This window comes from Monopterus albus, unplaced genomic scaffold (assembly GCF_001952655.1).
Source record: "Monopterus albus unplaced genomic scaffold, M_albus_1.0 scaffold260.1, whole genome shotgun sequence".
Classification (NCBI taxonomy): Eukaryota; Metazoa; Chordata; class Actinopteri; order Synbranchiformes; family Synbranchidae; genus Monopterus; species Monopterus albus.
Window position 1 is genome coordinate 1780661 of NW_018128140.1, and position 18419 is coordinate 1799079.

An 18419-nucleotide genomic window follows, 5' to 3' on the forward strand; every position below is an offset into this window, starting at 1 on the left:
CCACACACACCCACCCACACACACACACACACACACACAGTACCACAAACAACACGTAGTGTGTCTGCACAGCAGGACCTCACGTGAGCCTGACGAGCATGGACGTGGGACCATGTTGACTGCAGAGGATCAAGTTATCGATTTATCATAAACGACAGTTTAGAGCGTAACAAACCTTGTGATTCATGTCAGATTCAGAAGATCCTAGAAGTTCAGAGTAAAAGGCACCCAGTGGAGTTTTCCTGTAAACAACGTTTACAATCAGTGCTACTCCCCATAGCCCACTGTGCATCTCCTTGAGGACTGATTACATCCGAGTAATACTCTGTCATTTGGTTTTGCATAATTTGTGAATATTTTAAAAAGTGGAAGTACTATTCCAGTTTTAGACCCGTTTGATATTTACAGGATTATCAACTCACTCATTTGTTCATTTTTTTAAACCACCAGGTTTTACCATTTACTGGTGGGCTTTTATTTTGTAAAAAGCCATTTTTCACTACTTTGGGGCTTTTATTTTGTAAAATTGTATCCAACATCTTTTACTGTTATGCTTTTATTTTGTAAAAATCTATTTTTGGTATTATGCTGATGTGACTGTCTGCTCCTCCGCTGCAGTGCTGCCTTGCTCAAAGGAGGAAGGAAGTGATGTCAGAGTGGATTGACAGCCTCTCGCCCCGTCTCATCTCCAGATTTCACCAAGAAAATCCGACAGGAAGCTTGGAAGAAGAGCAAAGCCCAGACGATGGAGGGAGACAGCAGATTTATGCAGAGCAAACCAGCTCAGCCAGCACCTGCAGCACAGGGCCCAGTGTTTATGGTGGAAGCACTTTATCTGTCAGAGCCACAGTCAAATACAATTACAGCTTGATATCAGGCCGAGGCAAGGTGGCGAGGTCTGCCTGCACAGCCTGTGCCTTCAGGACAGGAGTCATATTTTCAGGGCGATTACAGCTGCGATTTGGCCTTCACGCCTGACTCTGAGGACGGAGCGGGGCCGGCGCTGAGGCTGCTGCACGCGCCATCAGACCGCCACCTGTTACTGCACCGAGCCGTGTTCACACATTCAGGGAATTTAAAGGAATATCACACAAACATCTGACTTTGAGATGCCAAACACCTCCATCTGTAGGATTGAACAGTCTACACAGAGCGAACAGACACCATCAGGCTGTGGGAACATGAAAATATTAGAGATACAGATGAACAGAGAAGTGGATTATACCGTATGTTGGAGGACGTCTGGACACAGGTTGTTTTTCCAGGCTGCAGACCGAGTGGCCCATGGGAAATACTGAGGGTTGTTCTTTTCACAAGAACAAACTGGGGTTCAGTGTTTAGCCTCAAACGCGAGCCTAGTCACCTGCTCCGAGCGAGAACAAGGAACCATTTTTGCTTGATAGGCTAAACATCAGCAGCAGCTACAATGACTAGCACCAATCAGTTGGTCAAAAAAATGTAGGTGGGGACTACTGTGGCCATCATTTTAACCACAGTTACTGTTTAGTCTGAATGCCAAATGCTGTCTAAAATCACAAAACTAGATGAATTACGTTTTGCTTCGGACTGCTGCATGGGGCAGACCACGAGGTCGGGGACAGCACTTTGGAGGCCCATGTTGCTGCCTCACAGACGACTGAGCAGGAAAACAGATGACTGACAGTGATGTGTAGTTGCAGCCCCACTAGTCAGGGTCCTGTTAATCAACTTGGGTGAAAGCCACAATCTGAGAGGTTTAAAGAAACAAACACAAATTGCAGTGTTTCACCTCCCTGTCTTCCTCTCCTGCTTGGAGACAAGGCAAAGAGAGAACATGCCGGAGAGGTAGGACAGGGCTGTGTCTTAACATGAGATTATTATTTGGAAATGCTGGCCGGTTTCCTGCAGCTCGGCCACATCAGCACAGCGGCAGTGCTCCTGTCTGTCTCCTCGGTCTCACACACACACACACACACACACACACACACACACACACAGGATTAGAACAAAAGGCGAGTCCCGCGGCACAGATTTGTACTGACAACAGAATGGCTGATGACAGTTCAAGGCTTTCACAGTGACGCGGCTAATCTTCCTATGCTGAATAACATCATTCTCTCTGCACTTCCTCCTCCTCGCCGCACACCCACCGGGGACTCGCAGGTTATTGTGTCCAAATGCACCCCAGGGTTAGCGCACAATGGACGGTCAGCAGCGGGCAGGCAGCCGGGTGCTGGGCCGCTCTGTGACGGGTCTGTGGGCCAGGTGCTCATGGAGCGACACAAAGAAACATTCCAATGGTGACACCTTCACACGGTCAGAAGTGAACGACAGGGGGCCGAGTCCAGACTGTGGGTGTGGGCTGAGGTGTGGGCGTGCATCCTGTTTTCTATTCCGAGTTAAACAAAGACAACTTCTCACACCTCCAAGTCAAGAAGCAGAAATGCACCAGCCTGCATCGGTGCACTGCGTGTTAACACTGGTCTCAGCAGGAGGCCGCCTGGGGGGTGCGGCTCCACCTACGCACAATAACTTTCCATAGGACAGTGTGCCACAGGATGCCGCCAGATGCTGGAGCTGCAGCTGGGGCCCACTCCCTCTCTCCGACACGTCACAGACGACGCAACTCATCCATTTATCAAAGCCAGCTGGTCGCTCAGTCCTCTGTGGAGCTGTGTAATGATGATGTGACAGTCTATCACATGTAAATGTGCACTGAACAGTCATGTTGATGTTACCAACCTCCACCTACTACCCCATCTCCAGCTTCAGCTGAATATGAGTAACTGTAGCGTTTACAGCACATGCATGATTTTACAGCCTTTACAAGATTTTTTCACCAGGGGATTATATTTTATGTTTTCAGCTCGTATAACTCTCCGTCAGCTGCTCCTCATCAGATGTGACGATACCTCGTAAAAGTTTATCTCAGGCTTTAAACACAGATCACCCAGGCTGTAAAAGCTATTTACCATGTGGGTCGTGGGAAATGTGCGTTTAACCTGCATGATCCTGAGTCTGGTGCTGCATCTACGAACACAGGCTGCCTTCACTAAATCAGACTGGTATTTCTGATCAGACCACGGCCGCCTGCGTGCAGCCTCACTGTGACTCTGACGACAAACAGCATCACTGCTGACATTAATAATTCAATTTACTGCTCATAGCTGGTGGCTAATTGGCAAGACGCTGTCCTTCCCATGGTGACGGCCGTGTTTCACCGACTGAGCCTCACTGCTGTCTCTGTCCTGTGATAACACCCCCAGCTGCAGCAGGACGACCTTCAGACTGACTGCTCTCTTTCCTCCTGCAGCATCATACATTCACTGTTCAGACTGATCAAACCAAGCAATGCTGGGACCAACCAGAGCCCAGTCAAAGCCACTTAAGGATCATTGGGGTTGTTCACAGTGAGGATGTATCCTAAATCCTGATCAGTCCTATCAGAGGACCCAGTGGAGGGACTCACATTGGAAAACTGTGGGAGGGCTAACATGGCTTTTCCAGGCTTGCTGTCGGACCTCTCCACAGTTTGGACAGACACAGAAGAAAACACGTTTGAAGAGACAATCCAGCATCAGCACCAGGAAAGCAGAGTCCTCCACCATCTCTGTTTGTGCAGGAGCGAGGACAGACATGCAGACAGGCCTGTCTATCAGTTCTACACCTGGTTTTAACTCAATTATCACCCTGGTTTTTAACACGGCAAAAAGGAGAACCAGCTTCACATCATAATGCAGGACACCGAGTGAATTAGTAAAACTGAATCATCCTGTACAGAAATCAGAAGAAAAAAAAAAAACAACAACTAGTGTGTTCTGTCAAACCAGCAGAGAAAAAGCCACAACCATTCAGTTTCCCTGCACAGACACCAGAGCAGCCGGACAGACGGCTGACCACACTGCAGCTGATTAACTTCTGCCTTTAATGGCAGCTTTGAACAGGAACCACATCGGACCGAACGTCCTGCAGTTGTCAACATCACTGTGCCGACTTATCAGGGAGGATTCTGATCGATCGATATCGACTAAATATCCGATTAATCTCTAAGCCCGATTCTTTTGTTGGTTTACTCCGAGAACAGCAGCTTGTTAAAGAACCAGGAACACATTCTGTCATAAGTGAACTAATGGATCAGTCCTGGCATCTCTAAGCCAGATTCTTTTGTTGGTTTACTCTGAGAACAGCAGCTTGTTAAAAAACGAGGAACACATTCTGCCATAAGTGAACTAATGGATCAGTCCTGGTCCCGGCCCCGGCAGCTGCTTCTGCTAAAAGATCAGGACATGATTAATCAACTGGCTCACATTGACTGCTCCTTCTGAAGGCAAAGCCACAGATTTACTCTCCCAGCTTCTTACAACTGAAGTTTTTCTGCTTTTCCTTTGTCACATGGGGCAGTAAACCGTCCTGAGTTGTGGACCCGTTTGCAGAGGCCACTCTGGACTCTGGGAACCAGTGAAGGGCCAGTCTCATTATTTGACATTTTATGAGTAAACATATTCAGCACTTCATGTAAAATATCAACAAATTGCACAACAATTAAATAAATGGCAGCTATGGACTTGTGAGGCCACTGGCTGTCAACATCACCTCACTGGTACTGAATACCAGAACCAGAACCGGATCCGTATGGCGGGTATTAGCACTATGGGACTGGACTCGGGATCCCAAAGATCGAGAACGACACAGCCCTGTTATCAGTCTTTCTCTGGCATTCACCCTAAAAATGAACCCTTAAACGAGGGACAGGACAAAGACGTGCTCCCGGAGCTCGGCGACAAGTGGAGAAGCCTCTATTCTGCAGCTCCGGGGGTTCTAACTCTGCATTTAACAAAGGCGCGGAGGTTTTCTCTGTGCATGAGGAGCAGCCCTCACGGGGGGTTTCATCAAGACAGCCTCGGTCCCGCAGAGCCCGAAGAGTCCGTCCGTCAGCACAAAGGAAGGTGACTGGAGTTAGTGAAGCCTCCGAAACACTGACAGCCATCAGTCACAGCTGACAAACACACAGCAACGGACACACAAACACATCCAAACACGCGCACAGTCCGAACCTGTGCATCCTCTTCCCTCATGCATAAACACGCACACGCCCCAAAACCACAAGTATCGGGGACACATACACGCATGCATACAGTGAACCTCCGGGAGAAGCAGAGCCGCAGGGTCTCCTGCAGGAAAACGCCAGAAGAACAAACTCACCTTTCCACAGAGACGCGAGACAGACGGAATCCGGACTCCCCTGAGTCTTCGCGCAACCCGAGCGCAGTCCCATTAATCCACAACAGCTCCGCTTATTTCCACAAAACGGGACCAAAGTGGTAGGAAAATCCTCCTCCGGCCCAGAGCAGACATAAATCCACCAAGAGAAAGCGCGTACGCGTGGCGCACAGGTCCAAACGGCACAGTGAGGCGACTCTCAGAAGAGCAGCGTCCCCGGCTGTGGGCCACACCCCTCATTATCATAGCAGGGCCGCAGCCAATCAGAGGACTGGGCAGCCACCTGACCCCGCCCCCTTTAATTAGACGTGCATGTTTCTCCAAACACAATAAATGACTATAGCCAATTAGTAATGTTAGTATGTAAAGGTAACAGCTGGGCTCTTTGTAGTTTGTTGTCATCTTTTCTTTTTCTTATTCAAAGTGTCAAACAATGAAACATGTTCCCAGCATGAACTTGTTTAAAATCAAAGACAACATTTAGCTAAAACTTAGATGAGCATGATCAAAAAGGTAAACAACAATAGCATCAGTGTTGTTTCCTGTTCTGTAAATAACCTAGAATGAAGCTACAACAGGAGCCTTCTTTCTTTGTAATGTTTGTCTCACCAAGTTAAAAACTGATATACAGAGACCAGAGTTGCTCTTTTTTTCAGGGCACACACTGAACACATGAACAATCCTGCCAGCCCATAACCATATACAGCCCTCCCAGAGGGGCATGCTGGGGGGTCCTGCTGAGTGTCTGTCCCCTCAACGCTACAATACGTAAAAGAACGTATAAACAGAGTCTCACACCAGCTCCAGTAGTGGTCAAATGACAGCACCATAATTACAGGATTAAAAACAACAAACCCAGTAGAAAGTGTCACAGCTGAAAATAAAAATAATGCTGAACTAAAACTCACAGAGTTTGTTTTTGTTTATACAACTCAGAATTACAAAAATGTTTCCATATCATGATTACAGTTAGGAGCAGACTGTGCCATACAACACAACACAGACTCGCTCGGTGAGAAGAAGGTGAGCTGTGGTACTGACACAGGCTGACCGGGTCAACTTTTATGAAGACCACCTCCACCGCAGTGTGACACAGGCTGACCGGGTCAGCTTTTATGAAGACCACCTCCACCGCAGTGTGTCGCAGGTGTGGGGGAACTCTCCTGCTGCAGATGTCTGTCAAGGTGAATTCATTCATTAATTGCTGATTGGTTTTAGAAGACTCACTCCCTGAGTGCCGTCCAGTTAAGAGTACCAAACGTATGTAGCCTTGGTTATAATGACATATCCAGTGATCTGCTTTTACATCACGGCTGCACAAAGATCTCGAAAACAAGTCAAACGGAATGTTAACACGTGAGGCAGCTGTACTCTGTCTCTGTGCAACAGTGCAGTGGGACAGCACCTATAATCTGCTCCTTTCCTACAGTAAAGTCTGTCGAGCTCATGTAACTATAAAAAGAATGGGCTATAAAGACAAGTATACTGTGTACAATTAGTGTGTCGAATCTCTCCAGCAATTACTGTCAGTGTGAGTGCTAAAACCACTACTGCTAATAATAAGAAGGCAGTTCCCTCCTGTGTGCCCTCTGTGGTTGTAAAATGATTTCCACCAAGAAACTTCAATTAAATTTCCGGCTGACAAATTGACTTTGTTTCTCTGCAGGATAATTAGACCAAAGTAGAAAAAGAAAAGTGAAGGAGATGCCTCACACGCAGCGCTGGGATTAGGAACCAAATCCCCTCTGTAATCAGTAGCCTCTCCATCCGTCTGTCTTCAGGTCTTCCTGTCTGTTTGTCTCCTCCTTTTCCTCCTCCTCCTCCTCCTCCTCTCACAGTTTATGAAAAACAACAAATTACAGGATATGAGAACGGCTGATGTCTGGGGAAATAAGCTTTTGATTGTGCTTGAGTTAGTGCTCCTGTGTGCCTGATTAAACTGTGATGTCTGCATCTTCTCTCCAGTTCTCTACAGAACACTTGTCCACATTTACAATGAAATACTGAGTGGAGACACAGCAGCAGGTGCAGGCGAAGGTGCAGCCCACGACTTTACATAAGCAGGACTCGCTGTGTTTACATTCTGAAAGACTTTCAGAGGAAGAGACGGACCCTGGAGGAGTCCTCCTCATGAGCCCCATGTGGACAGAGTGGCTCTGTTGTCTCTGATGTCCACGCTACAGGTCCATCATCGTGCCAGCGCCTTCCTGCAGCTACATATGGAGCCACAGTTTGAGTTTTAGGTTGGTGAGCACAGCTTGGATACCAGGAAATGGGTGGATGAGAGGAACCTTCCAGAAATCAAGCGTGTGATTTGATGTGGAGCTAAAAACAATGCAACAGCTCTTGATATTGTGTCACATCAAAAACAATCGAAACCATAGCAGTTCAATCAACCCTGGTGCCAACTCAGCAGTAAACTATAGCTTTTCTAAACATCCAGCTCTTTACTGTTGATTTTGCTGGTCTTCTTAGAATTTGCTGCTTAGCTTGATAAAAAGCAGCAGTATCATCCCAGGCTGGAGTCTGATCTCCTCCAGATGTAAACAGCAGAATCCAGCGCATAAATAGGGCTCAAATATTAAACAGCAGCGGTGCAGCCTGGCTGACGCTGAGCAGAATGAAATGCATGAAATAAATAAATGTATGAGCGTTTCCATTCCACCCAGCGACTTTGGCAGCTTTAAGCCGACGCTCCCGTCGGTATCGAAACAATAAATCAGAGCCGTTCAACCCCTCAGGGCTGAAACTTTACTGGCTGCACAAACACAGACACTGAATCACAGCAGCCACTGTCATAAAAACACTCAGGATGAGCAGTAAAAGGAAAAGCTTCAGCAGAGTGCTCCCATTGGAGCACACCAAGGAACAACAGAGGAAATGATTTGACCTCTGTACTGAAGGTGCACACTGGGTTTCTGAAATGTATCCAGCTCATAACACCTGAGTGTGAGAGCAGCTCATACACAACTGAGAGGTGAGAACCAGGAAGTATGGTCCATATGGCACTTCATCAGAATGAATGGTTTTATGTAACACACACACACACACACCAGATGCTGAGCATAGACTTTCATGAAAACGAGTCTTTGGTGAATTAATCAGTAAGAGTAATCGGCCAGGAACAGCTGGAGCGCTCTGACTTAACAGATGTGAGTTCCTCAGTAACAAACTCTGTCCCTGACAATCCCCCCTCGAGTCTGACGGAGCAAACAAGGTGAAAACTGTGTTTACCTGAAGAAAGTGGTGCCTCGAGTTTCAGTACAAACAAACAATTTAACCATGTAATGTGCTAAAGTGATTCTGAGCTACTGAAACATTTACAGACACGAGTTTTTCTACAGGCTTCCTGAGGACAGTCGATGTGTATGAGTGTTATTGTTTTCCCAGAGAGGACATCAACTCAGAATCTGTGTGATAATAACCTAACAGGCTGGCAGGTAGGAAGGGAGATGAAGTTCTGGTTCTGTGGTGTATGTGCACGCTCCACCTCTCTTAACCGGTCACCTCCACACACGCAGGTGGTGTTACCAACAACACCGAACTCGGTCCACAGCAGCACATAGAGCCAGTCTGTGGCTGAGGGAACCTCTGATCATGGTCTAGTCTGGACGCTGGGCAGAGTCTCTGTGAGATTTACTAAAAATGATGTGTTACCCAACACCTCACTTTCTAATCAGCACGGGCAGAACCTGCCGGCTGCTTCCTCGGTGGTGACAAGAAGAGAGACAGGTGTGATTCCACAATTAACAGCCAGAGAAAATGAAGTGACTCATAAGGAGCTGCTGAAAGATGCAGGCAGTACCGTGCACCAGGTCTGCACCACAGCTCAATCTGGACCCTACAATGCTAAACCTACCACTGCAGTAATGTTCAAACAAGCTCCCTACACTTTATTACACATCACTGACAGCAGCCAGGTGTGAAACGAGCCCGTGGAGCTGCAGACACTTCTGCCAGACATCCAGCTGATCAGTGATCGATCAGGTGATTCACCAGGCGCCAGGATCCCCGCTCAAAGGGCAAATCGGACAGCAACTGATCAGACTGACATTTGGCTCAGTTATAAAATGACCTGGGGGCAACAGATGCGAGACTGAAAGTCTGCAGAACACCTGTCCAGATGTTGTGATCAGCAGCAGTGCGCTGGTTCATAGTCAGCATGTGCCCCAGTGATGCTGTGATTCAGACAGACCATGTCTATGCAGACATGCAAGTGGCTGACATGTGGAGGTCCTCACTTTAAAGCTGTATGGACACTAGCTCCTTATGTAGGCAGCAGACAGCCGGATACATTCTGGAAGTGTCAGTTTGAATAAGGAGAGGAAACAGCACAGAGTGAAAGTTCTGTTGACATGGACGCCAACATGCAGCAGGTGGTGATTGGTGAGGACTGGTGCCCCTCGGACTCTGTTTAACACCAGGTACTAAAAGGGAAAAATCAGGTTGTTCCTAGTTTCGGACAGAGCAGACGATTTGCCCCATTAATACTGACGAACAGTAATAAGCCCCCCACTTTTAGCATTGTCCCCTTGTCCCCCCCTTCCTCTTCCCTCTGATGGAGGGAATAAAATGCTTTGCTCAAGATCATTGCAGCGCTACAGGAGGCTACCACATCCACTCATTTCCATTCAGACCCTGCAGTCTGAGCTCTGCAAAAACAACACAGACACCGAGGAATGAGCTTAATAAACCACATTAACAATTCACATTTCAGCCACATGCATCATGTTTGTCATTTAAATTGTGTTTGCTGAAGGTTGCTAGAGCAGCATTAATCACAGTCCTGCAAAAAGGCTCATCTCATATTCAGAGGAAGAATCTAATCAGACCTCCTGTCGCTCACTGCTCTATTCCCTTAATCCTTCTATTTCTCCTCATCCTCACCTTTTCAGTCTTCTTCATCGTCCTCCTCTTTGCTTCCCACACAAACCAACTGGATCAGATTTTATGAAAATTTATGAGACCAATAAACACTCCTGTCCATTTCTGTGTGTGAGCAACAAAGTTAAACCAGTGTTTTTCATCATAATTTAATCTGTGTATGAAGAAGAGTCAGTCTTTATCTCAACTCTGAGCTTTTACGTGTGTGTGTGCGCGCGTTATTTTCCTAATGCAAATCAATTCCCAACCTTTGTGTGTAAGAGAATAAGAAACATCACATAATGCATAATTAAAAATCATATTTCAAATTCAAATCACTGTGTGTTGCTGTTACAAACTGAAGAAACAAGTGAGGCTCTGAATTATGATCAAGTTTATTTCAACATTTGTGATACAGTTACAAAGGAGTAAATGAAAAACAACAGAAGAAGAAGAGAAGCTTTAGCAGTGTTATGCCATCAAATGCTTTTATAAAACATGTTTATTCAATAACTTTACTATTGTTAGAGCAAATCAGCAAGTCTCTGGAGGACATTGTAAAATTTACCTGCAGGGAAATAAGCTTAGAAATCAGGAAGCTACAGGAGGGGTCACAGTCAATAAGCAGAAAGTTAGAGAAGAGCAGACAGTCTTCAGATGCTCCTAGACATGGAGGAGATGGCAGCCGTTGGTCAGTGCGCTGACAGCTGCATTTTACAGTGGCAAGATATTTGTCCCTACCGGAGGAAACCTATGCCCTTGGTGGATGCGAATGTGCATTAAGTCTTAGATTCTACAGGACTACAACCTGGTTATTAAGGAACATGAAGCCATTAGTCAATTGTTATTGAACACAACATCTGATTAACTATGAAGCTAAAGAACAGCGGATAGTGGAAACTGGAACTTAAATATCAGTGATGTAAAATAATGAAAAACTGCATTGTGTTAAGACTGACGTGAGAGTTTGGCTGCGTATCAGCAGCACCTTCACCTTCGGGTGCCGTGTGCCCCTTTGATTGGCCTGACACTCCCCCTCCTTTTGGTTCAGCACGTCTCTGTTGCCTGCTGGCATATTACAGATTAGATATATGAGCGGGTGAGTGTGCTGTGGTCTAGACCTGAAAACACATTATTTCTTTAGGCCTATATTTGCTGACATTTTGACAAATAGGCACCATTAGAAAAACACTGAATTAGCTATTAGCAGGTCTTGTTTGCAGTGTACTCAAGGATGTACAGACCATCACTGGATTAATGTGATACTGAACAAAACCTTAAGAACACAATGATTCTAAGGCAGGTTCTGCAGTTAAAAGTGGCATCTTTCTTTCTAGGATTTCCAAACAGTCTGATCAGGATGTTTCTCTGTAAGCTCACAGGTCCAGGTTCAGTCTTAGCATCCCTCTGGTCCAGTCAGGAGGTTGGTGGTCTCGGTGGCAGTGTCTCCTGTCTCTAGAGCTCTCCGGACGTTCTCCCAGAAAACTCCCATGTGTTGGCCGGCCTGAGGCCAGCTCAGGTACGTGCGTCTTTTCACCAGCTTCCTTATGCGGTGGTAGGGAGACAGCTGCTGGGCCGGGATCTCCTCCAGAAACAGCAGGATCAGCACATCCTTCTGCTCGTCAAACAGACGGAAGCTGCAGCAGAGGACAGAGCAGGTCAGGGCGTGAAGACCGCTCAGAGGATGGAATCAGAAAAGTGGACTTTAACATGGGGGAGGCGCTGCTTAGTCAATAATCAGCATTAACAGCATTAACCATGTGTTTACTGGTGTAACTGTGATGACGGTCCCCTGACATAAACCGGGGTCTTTTCCTCAACCTAACCAAACCTTTACCACAGCACCATCGCATCACGGCGAGATCAGTTGACCTGTGGCATTTCTCCTGCTGCTGGTAGGACACTGGGTGAGACCTCACTACCTGCTCTATATGATGGTTTGGGGAGGAGGATGTTGTTAATTTACCTTATTGTCTTACTTGATAGTTAAAACTTAAGTATATTTTAAAATACAAAACAAAGTCTCATTTGTCCCAGGATTTCAGTGACATCTCAGCATCAGCAGCAAAGAACCTGTTATTTCGTTTCCTATCTCTTATTTCTGAGCTGTTTATCCTGTTTCTTCTGTCTGATCTTCTTTTTTTTCCTTTGCTGTTCGCTGTTTTGATCTTTTACACCTGATTGATTTTTTTGCATTGAGTAGTCCACTGAGATCTGTTACTGTGTTTAAAGCCAAACAGAACAGTGAAAGGCGGCACCCCCACCTGGCCATCTGGATCTCTCTGGAGCACCACTCGCTCTGCAGGTAGTGATGGCTGATCACACAGATCGTCTTCCTGCTGCCATAGATGGCGTCTGTGATGTTTTCCATTATGGGCTTACCTGCAGACACAACAGCATCACAGTATATCTGTGTGGCCATCAGCTGCTGGCTCACAGGGTTGCTCTTTTAAAAAGACTCAGCTGGAGTTACCTGGAAACTGAATTAGTCACCTAGCTGCAGTCAATACAAGTGACAGTTGACAGGCTAGAAATGTACCAAATCAGGAACTCATTTTTTGAAAAGTTACCATCAGCATCACTGCAGGGTATCTGCAGCTTTTCAGTGTTTCACCAACATGCAGTGGGTTATCTCTCTGCAGCTGGAGGAGGCAGAGCTCACTGCAGCTTTTACAAACCTTTGACATTGGTCTGATGCTTATTAAAGTACCTCTGATACTGAGAAGTACTACAAGTTAATTCTGGACTCAAATCAGAAGGTGACTCAAACCCTGTGAAGGGTTTTTGACGAAGCATCACCCATGTCACTAAGGAGCTATACAGTAACCACACAGACACTGAAAACTGAGAAAAGGGATGTGAAAGCCTTGGTAAATAAAATATTATTTAAAAATAAATTGTAAACTATCAGTTCTGCATCTCTGACAGGAACAAGACAAGAGTGAAAGGTCAGTGATGAACAGAGACCAAATCTAAATGTCACTGCTGAAACAAGTCCAAATGACATTTTTTACAGGTGAAACACGGGACATGACAAGTTGGCTGTTACTCTACAGGAATTCAATGTTTGGAGCGGTGCACATCAGTAATAATGTGGCCTATAAACAAAAATTAAATCTAGATACAAGTCGACTATTTGTCCTATTTGGATCATTCAGGTTCAGCTACAGCCCTAATAGATCTGCTCCAGTTCAGACTGGCTGGGCAGTGCAGTCGACTTTTACTGAAATGCTCCAACACATGGAAACCGGGCTTTTAGAATTTGGATGAAAGCTTGAAGTACTGTGTGCTTCCCTTTTTCAAGATGTTATGTTAATAAGTGTGTTTTGACCACAGACAGCATATAAAGTAAATACAGCAATTTGTTTTGTAGACAGGACATTGCAAATGCCCCACTATCTCAAACTACATACTCGCTGAATGCTGAAGTCTGTCTGGAAAACCAAGGCTTACACTGTGAGTTTGGGGGTTTGCATAGCGTCAAACACCGAGTGCAGATTATTAGTTATGAGTGGTGACATGTACCTGGCTGGAAGTCTCGATGGTGCAGACAGAGTCTCCAACCCTGCTCCCCTTCCAGCACTGGCAGCATGTCTCTGTAAACCCAGGCCTCATCGTGAACATTGTAGGAGACGAATGCGTCGTACTGATGAGGAGCCCCCTGCTTCCTTTTCCTGCTGTCATAGAGGAAGGCCAGGAAGAGGTAGAAGGTGTAAGCTAGCTGCCACCTCAGAAAGTGGTAGATGGAGGATGTGAGCAGAGTCAGAACAACCAGACATGTGCTGCAGGTGAAGCAGATGTAGCCAAGGTCCATCCAACATGACTGGATGTCAAAGTCCAGCAAATTACGTGTATGTTCAACCACAGGAAAAGGGCACGTGTACTGATAGGCATAAGCAACCTGAGTTTGGTTGTTGCTTATCACCCACTGGATAAATCCAGTGTTAGAGCAGTCACAAGTGAATGGGTTATTTTCCAGATCCAGGTATGTTAGCGCAGGGAGAAACTGGAAGAGCATCTCACCGATTACACTGAGCTCATTGTCTCTCAGGATCAAATATCTGAGTGCAGGCAGGCGAGCCTGGGCAAGAAAGTTCAAAGACTTGATCTTACAATTAGAGAAATTGATAACCTGCAGCTGTGGGATTGGTGAGAACAGTTCTGGATTCAGATTTGACAAATCACTCTGAATGATGCTTAGACTCTTGAGGCGGCGATTGAATGTAAATGTTTTGGGTTCTGGTGCAGCATTATAAACTTTCTCAGCTGTGAATTCCTCCAAATGTCTCATAGTCGCGAATATTTCAAACGGTAAGTCAAAGGGGAAATCAACTTTATCACCTGTGAAGATAATTTTGAAAACTTTCAAGGACTTTAAATGATAGAAAGCTTCAAAATAGTTTGGGAGAGGACTTCTGAAATCCCTGTCAACAGTGATGTAGACTGTAAGATTTGCCAACTTCTGTAATTCTCTGAAGTTATAATACACCTCGGATGGAATAGATATACTAAGACTTTCCAGGTTGTTCAGTCCATCAAAAGCCTTGTGTTCTACTAATCCAGGCATACTTGAAATCACATCTAAATATTTGAGGGACCCTAAACTTTGAAAATAGCCCTTGCCAAAATATGATACAAAGTTTTCACTCAAATCCAAGGACTCCAGCAACTGTGGGCCGAGTGTGAAGGTGCTCTCAACTGTCCACAGCAGATTATGGCTCATATCTAAAACCCTGAGAACATAAAGATTCTGAAAGACACATGAGTCCAGTTTGGATATGTAGTTGGTGGCCAAACAGAGCTCAGTCAGGCATGTTGTGTTGATAAAATCCTCACAACCCAATTCAGAGATCTGATTCCCACTCAGATCCAGGATCTCAAGCGAGGAGAGGGTCCTTATGTCATCAGGCACTTTGGTCAAGAGGTTGTTTTCTGCTACCAGGGACCTCAGTCGCTTCATCGATTGGATCGACAGTTTAGTTATGTGATCACTGGTCAAGTCAAGCTCAGTGAGCTGAGTGCAAGTTCCAGGTTTCACACTAAAACTGACAACGTTGTTGTTAGACAGATCCAGACTCCTGAGATTTGGCATTTTGCAGACTGTATCTAAGAGACCTTTGCTCTTTGACATTATAGAATACACTTTCAAATGAATCACCGAGTCGAGTTTCTGCAGGACATTTCGGATCACTTTAAAAGGAATTGGTTCCACACTGATGAGCAGCCGAGTTATGTTCTTCAGTAAAGTCTTGTCAGGTATGTACCATCTCAAGTCTCGTTGGACACAGTCAATGTCTATTGTCTCGAGGTGAGGAAAGATTGGTGTCGTAATGCTGATGTTTTCCATATTATAACCAGAAACACGTAACACCTTAAGGGCCGAGGGCACATTCACCAGCAGGTCTTTGGTCTCAAAGGATGGAAATGAATTACAGCTAATGCTGAGCTCCTGGAGCTGAGGTAGCTGTAGGATGGGCTGAATATCACTGACTTGTTGGAGCTGGTTTTTATCAAGCATCACAGTTTGTAAGCTGCTCAGGAAATGAAAGGCTGAATTGTGAATGAACATAATCTTGTTGTTACTGAGGTCAAGTATGGTAAGGTTGGACAGCCCCTGAAATATGTTGACTGTCAGGTTGGTAAGATGATTAGAGCTCATAATGAGTCTTGTCAGTGCACCCAAATGGATGAAAGAGCCATCCTCTATGTGAGTAATCTGATTATAATACAGGACCAATCTTCTCAGCTTTGACATGTTGGTAAAATCCTTCCTGCTAATCTGTTCAATCAGATTGCTGTAGAGGTGTATTATGCTTGCATTCCTGGGGATGTCATCTGGGACGGTAACAAGTTTACGACTTGTGCAGTCTAAAAACACATCAGGCGGGGTTCTGTCAAAATAACTGATGGTGCAGTTTTTCAGCGAATAAGCCAGAGAAGGGTTCAGATGAAGCAGGAGAAACACAAGTACAACAACAGGTCTCTGTACAAAGTACAGTGTCCTCTTTGTTGTCATGCTGATCTTCAGGGCCATTGCTGGTGTTTGTCGAGTTACTGCGAGGTGGAGATTTGATGCTGGTACTGCTGTTCAAGTGTGTGCACATGTATAGGACAACAGGGGAATAAAACAAGGATACAAATGTTACACAGCAACAATTTATGTAAGGAACAGTTTGACATTTTGATGTTTGAGAAGATCAATACCATTCTCATATCTGATTAGAAGGAAGACACAGCCAGGAACAGCTTGGCTTCAACACCAGAAACTCCAGCTACCAGGACCTCTAATTAATCTAATCAACTAATCTCTGACCTTTCTAAACCAATTTGTCAATGAACAGTTTGAGTCTTAAAATGTCAGAAATGGTGAAACCATAATGTCCCATCGACCACAGTGACCCATCACATATGACCGAGAAAAGCTGCGTATGCTCTGAGACGTCAAAACAACAGAATATCTGCACACTAACACACTGGACTCCAACTAAAGGACTGTGTTCTAGAAAATTTCTAAAATAAAGACAAACTGCTTTGAAAATAAGAACAATTACTCCATAATTATTTTTTTTAAAGAAAAAGAATTCTTAATGGAAAAAAGTTCTATTTTAACATAGAAATGTAAATATTTCTAATACTCACAGCTCTTCTGTAGAGTGTCTCGTCTCAAGCATCAGAGCTCAGCAGTGAACACAGTTTCAGTTCTATAAAAGTTCAACGACAGTAACAGAGCTGCAAGATGGCCGTAATGACAAATAGCGGCCACTTCACTTCCTCTTTTATCTGATCTATTTCTTCAATGTAAAAACTGTGACTGCTCATGTTCACAGTCTGATAAACAGATACTGACAGGAAGAAAGTGCACTATCACTGAACTCCTCTAACTCTTTTTATTTTCCTTGCATCTTGGGCAGCACTATGACGCAAGGAAAAAATAGAAGTGAGGGAAACATGGACCCATATAAGAGATTTGGGATTCACCCACAGTTGCTAAAGGGTGCCTACACCGACTTTAACATTGTCAGCAAGGCTGTAAAAACGGGCCTCAAAGAGCACCGAGACACAGAGAAGGCAGAGGAGAAGAGAAGGCAGAGGAGAAAGAAGAAGTTCCAGGGGAGGTTGGAGAGGACAAAGGAATTATTATTAAAATGCTGTGGCAGAATGCTTAGAAAGGTTAAGCTTTTAATAAGTAAAGATAATAAAATGATTTATGTGTGTTTTGTTTGAAATAATCATTAGTGAATGTGTTAAATAAAATGTGAAATGGTTGTATTGAAAGGATGGGGAAAAGTGATTTTACATCTAACAGAGTGAAAAGTACAGCATCACACAAGAGGAAGTAGACACACATCCCTGCTTCAATGAGGAACTGCAAAGGTTTGTGTGTGCCTGCCACACGGATAAGAGACACACAGCATACTGAGGAAGTAACAAAAATGATGTTTCAGGCACAAAAGTAAAGATTTGACTGATAATTGTTTGATCAATGTCTAATCAATGATAATCCATGTTTAGTCAAAGTAAACTATTCAAAATATAAAGCTCTGTGTTTTGACTTTAAGGCATTGATAGTTTTGTGTGAAATCAGTGTGTAATTCTGATTGTTCTGTTAAAAAGCAATGATGGAATTTTGATATTTCAGTCAGATGTGAGTTTCTTGTATTTTTGTTATGTATTCAGATGGTTTAGTTTTCTAGAAAAGAGGACGTGGAATCCAAGGCTGGATCACAGTGGGGCAGAGGCCTGTTACGGGCAGTGGGCTTGGACTGACAGTAAAAAATATGCAATACTTCAGAACAATATGATTTTTGCACGCCAAATAAGGTATCAACTGCAAACTGCGGCATCTGGTTGGATGGGGGGACAAAAATCACTGACCAGAACCCTATAAAAACCGAGGCAAAAAGAGGAACAGAGAGTCTCTCCACGTCTGCGGTCGGAGGCTCTGTCCGGTTGACCATCTGACTTCCATCTTCCGGTTGACCATCTGACCAGACAACCTCCCTGGGAGGGCTCTCAGGGCATGTGCCAGTGAGCTGGCTGATGTTCTCACCACCATCTTCAACCTCTCCCTCAGCCAGAGCATCGTTCCCACCTGCTTTAAGACTACAACCATCATCCCCCTTCCCAAGAAGAGCCCGGTCACCTGCCTGAATGACTACAGGCCAGTGGCACTCACCCCTATCATTATGAAGTGTTTTGAGAGAGTGATGTTGGCCCACATCCAGAGCAGTATACCGGACACCGTGGACCCCTGCAGTATGCCTACCGGCCCAACAGGGCCACCTCAGACGCCATCGTGGCTGCACTCCACTATTCCCTTTCTCACCTGAAAAATGGAGACTCCTACATCAGGATAC

The 18419-nt window shown here is 45.1% G+C and overlaps 1 protein-coding gene and 1 long non-coding RNA gene across 5 annotated transcripts in view; both read right to left on the bottom strand.

The window, feature by feature from the left end:
• Positions 1–5402, bottom strand: part of LOC109972570 (uncharacterized) — a 77981-nt gene extending 72579 nt beyond the window's left edge. For all 3 annotated transcript variants that reach the window (XR_002276701.1, XR_002276700.1, XR_002276702.1), the window contains exon 1: positions 5182–5402. This is a non-coding gene — a long non-coding RNA (uncharacterized LOC109972570). The remainder of the gene's footprint in view (positions 1–5181) is intronic.
• A 5087-nt stretch (positions 5403–10489) lies between these two features.
• On the bottom strand, positions 10490–16810 carry LOC109972525 (toll-like receptor 13). 2 transcript variants are annotated; one of them, XM_020621448.1, is made up of 4 exons: positions 16702–16810; positions 13588–16143; positions 12327–12444; positions 10490–11699 (listed from the first exon to the last, which is right to left on the bottom strand). In XM_020621448.1, the coding sequence occupies exons 2-4, from the start codon at positions 16094–16096 to the stop codon at positions 11459–11461; spliced, it is 2868 nt and encodes a 955-aa protein (XP_020477104.1). In that variant the 5' UTR covers positions 16097–16143; positions 16702–16810; the 3' UTR covers positions 10490–11458. The 2 variants fall into 2 exon arrangements, with proteins under 2 accessions (XP_020477104.1, XP_020477103.1); XM_020621447.1 differs by having other exon boundaries at positions 13588–16146.
• Positions 16811–18419: the final 1609 nt, after the last annotated feature.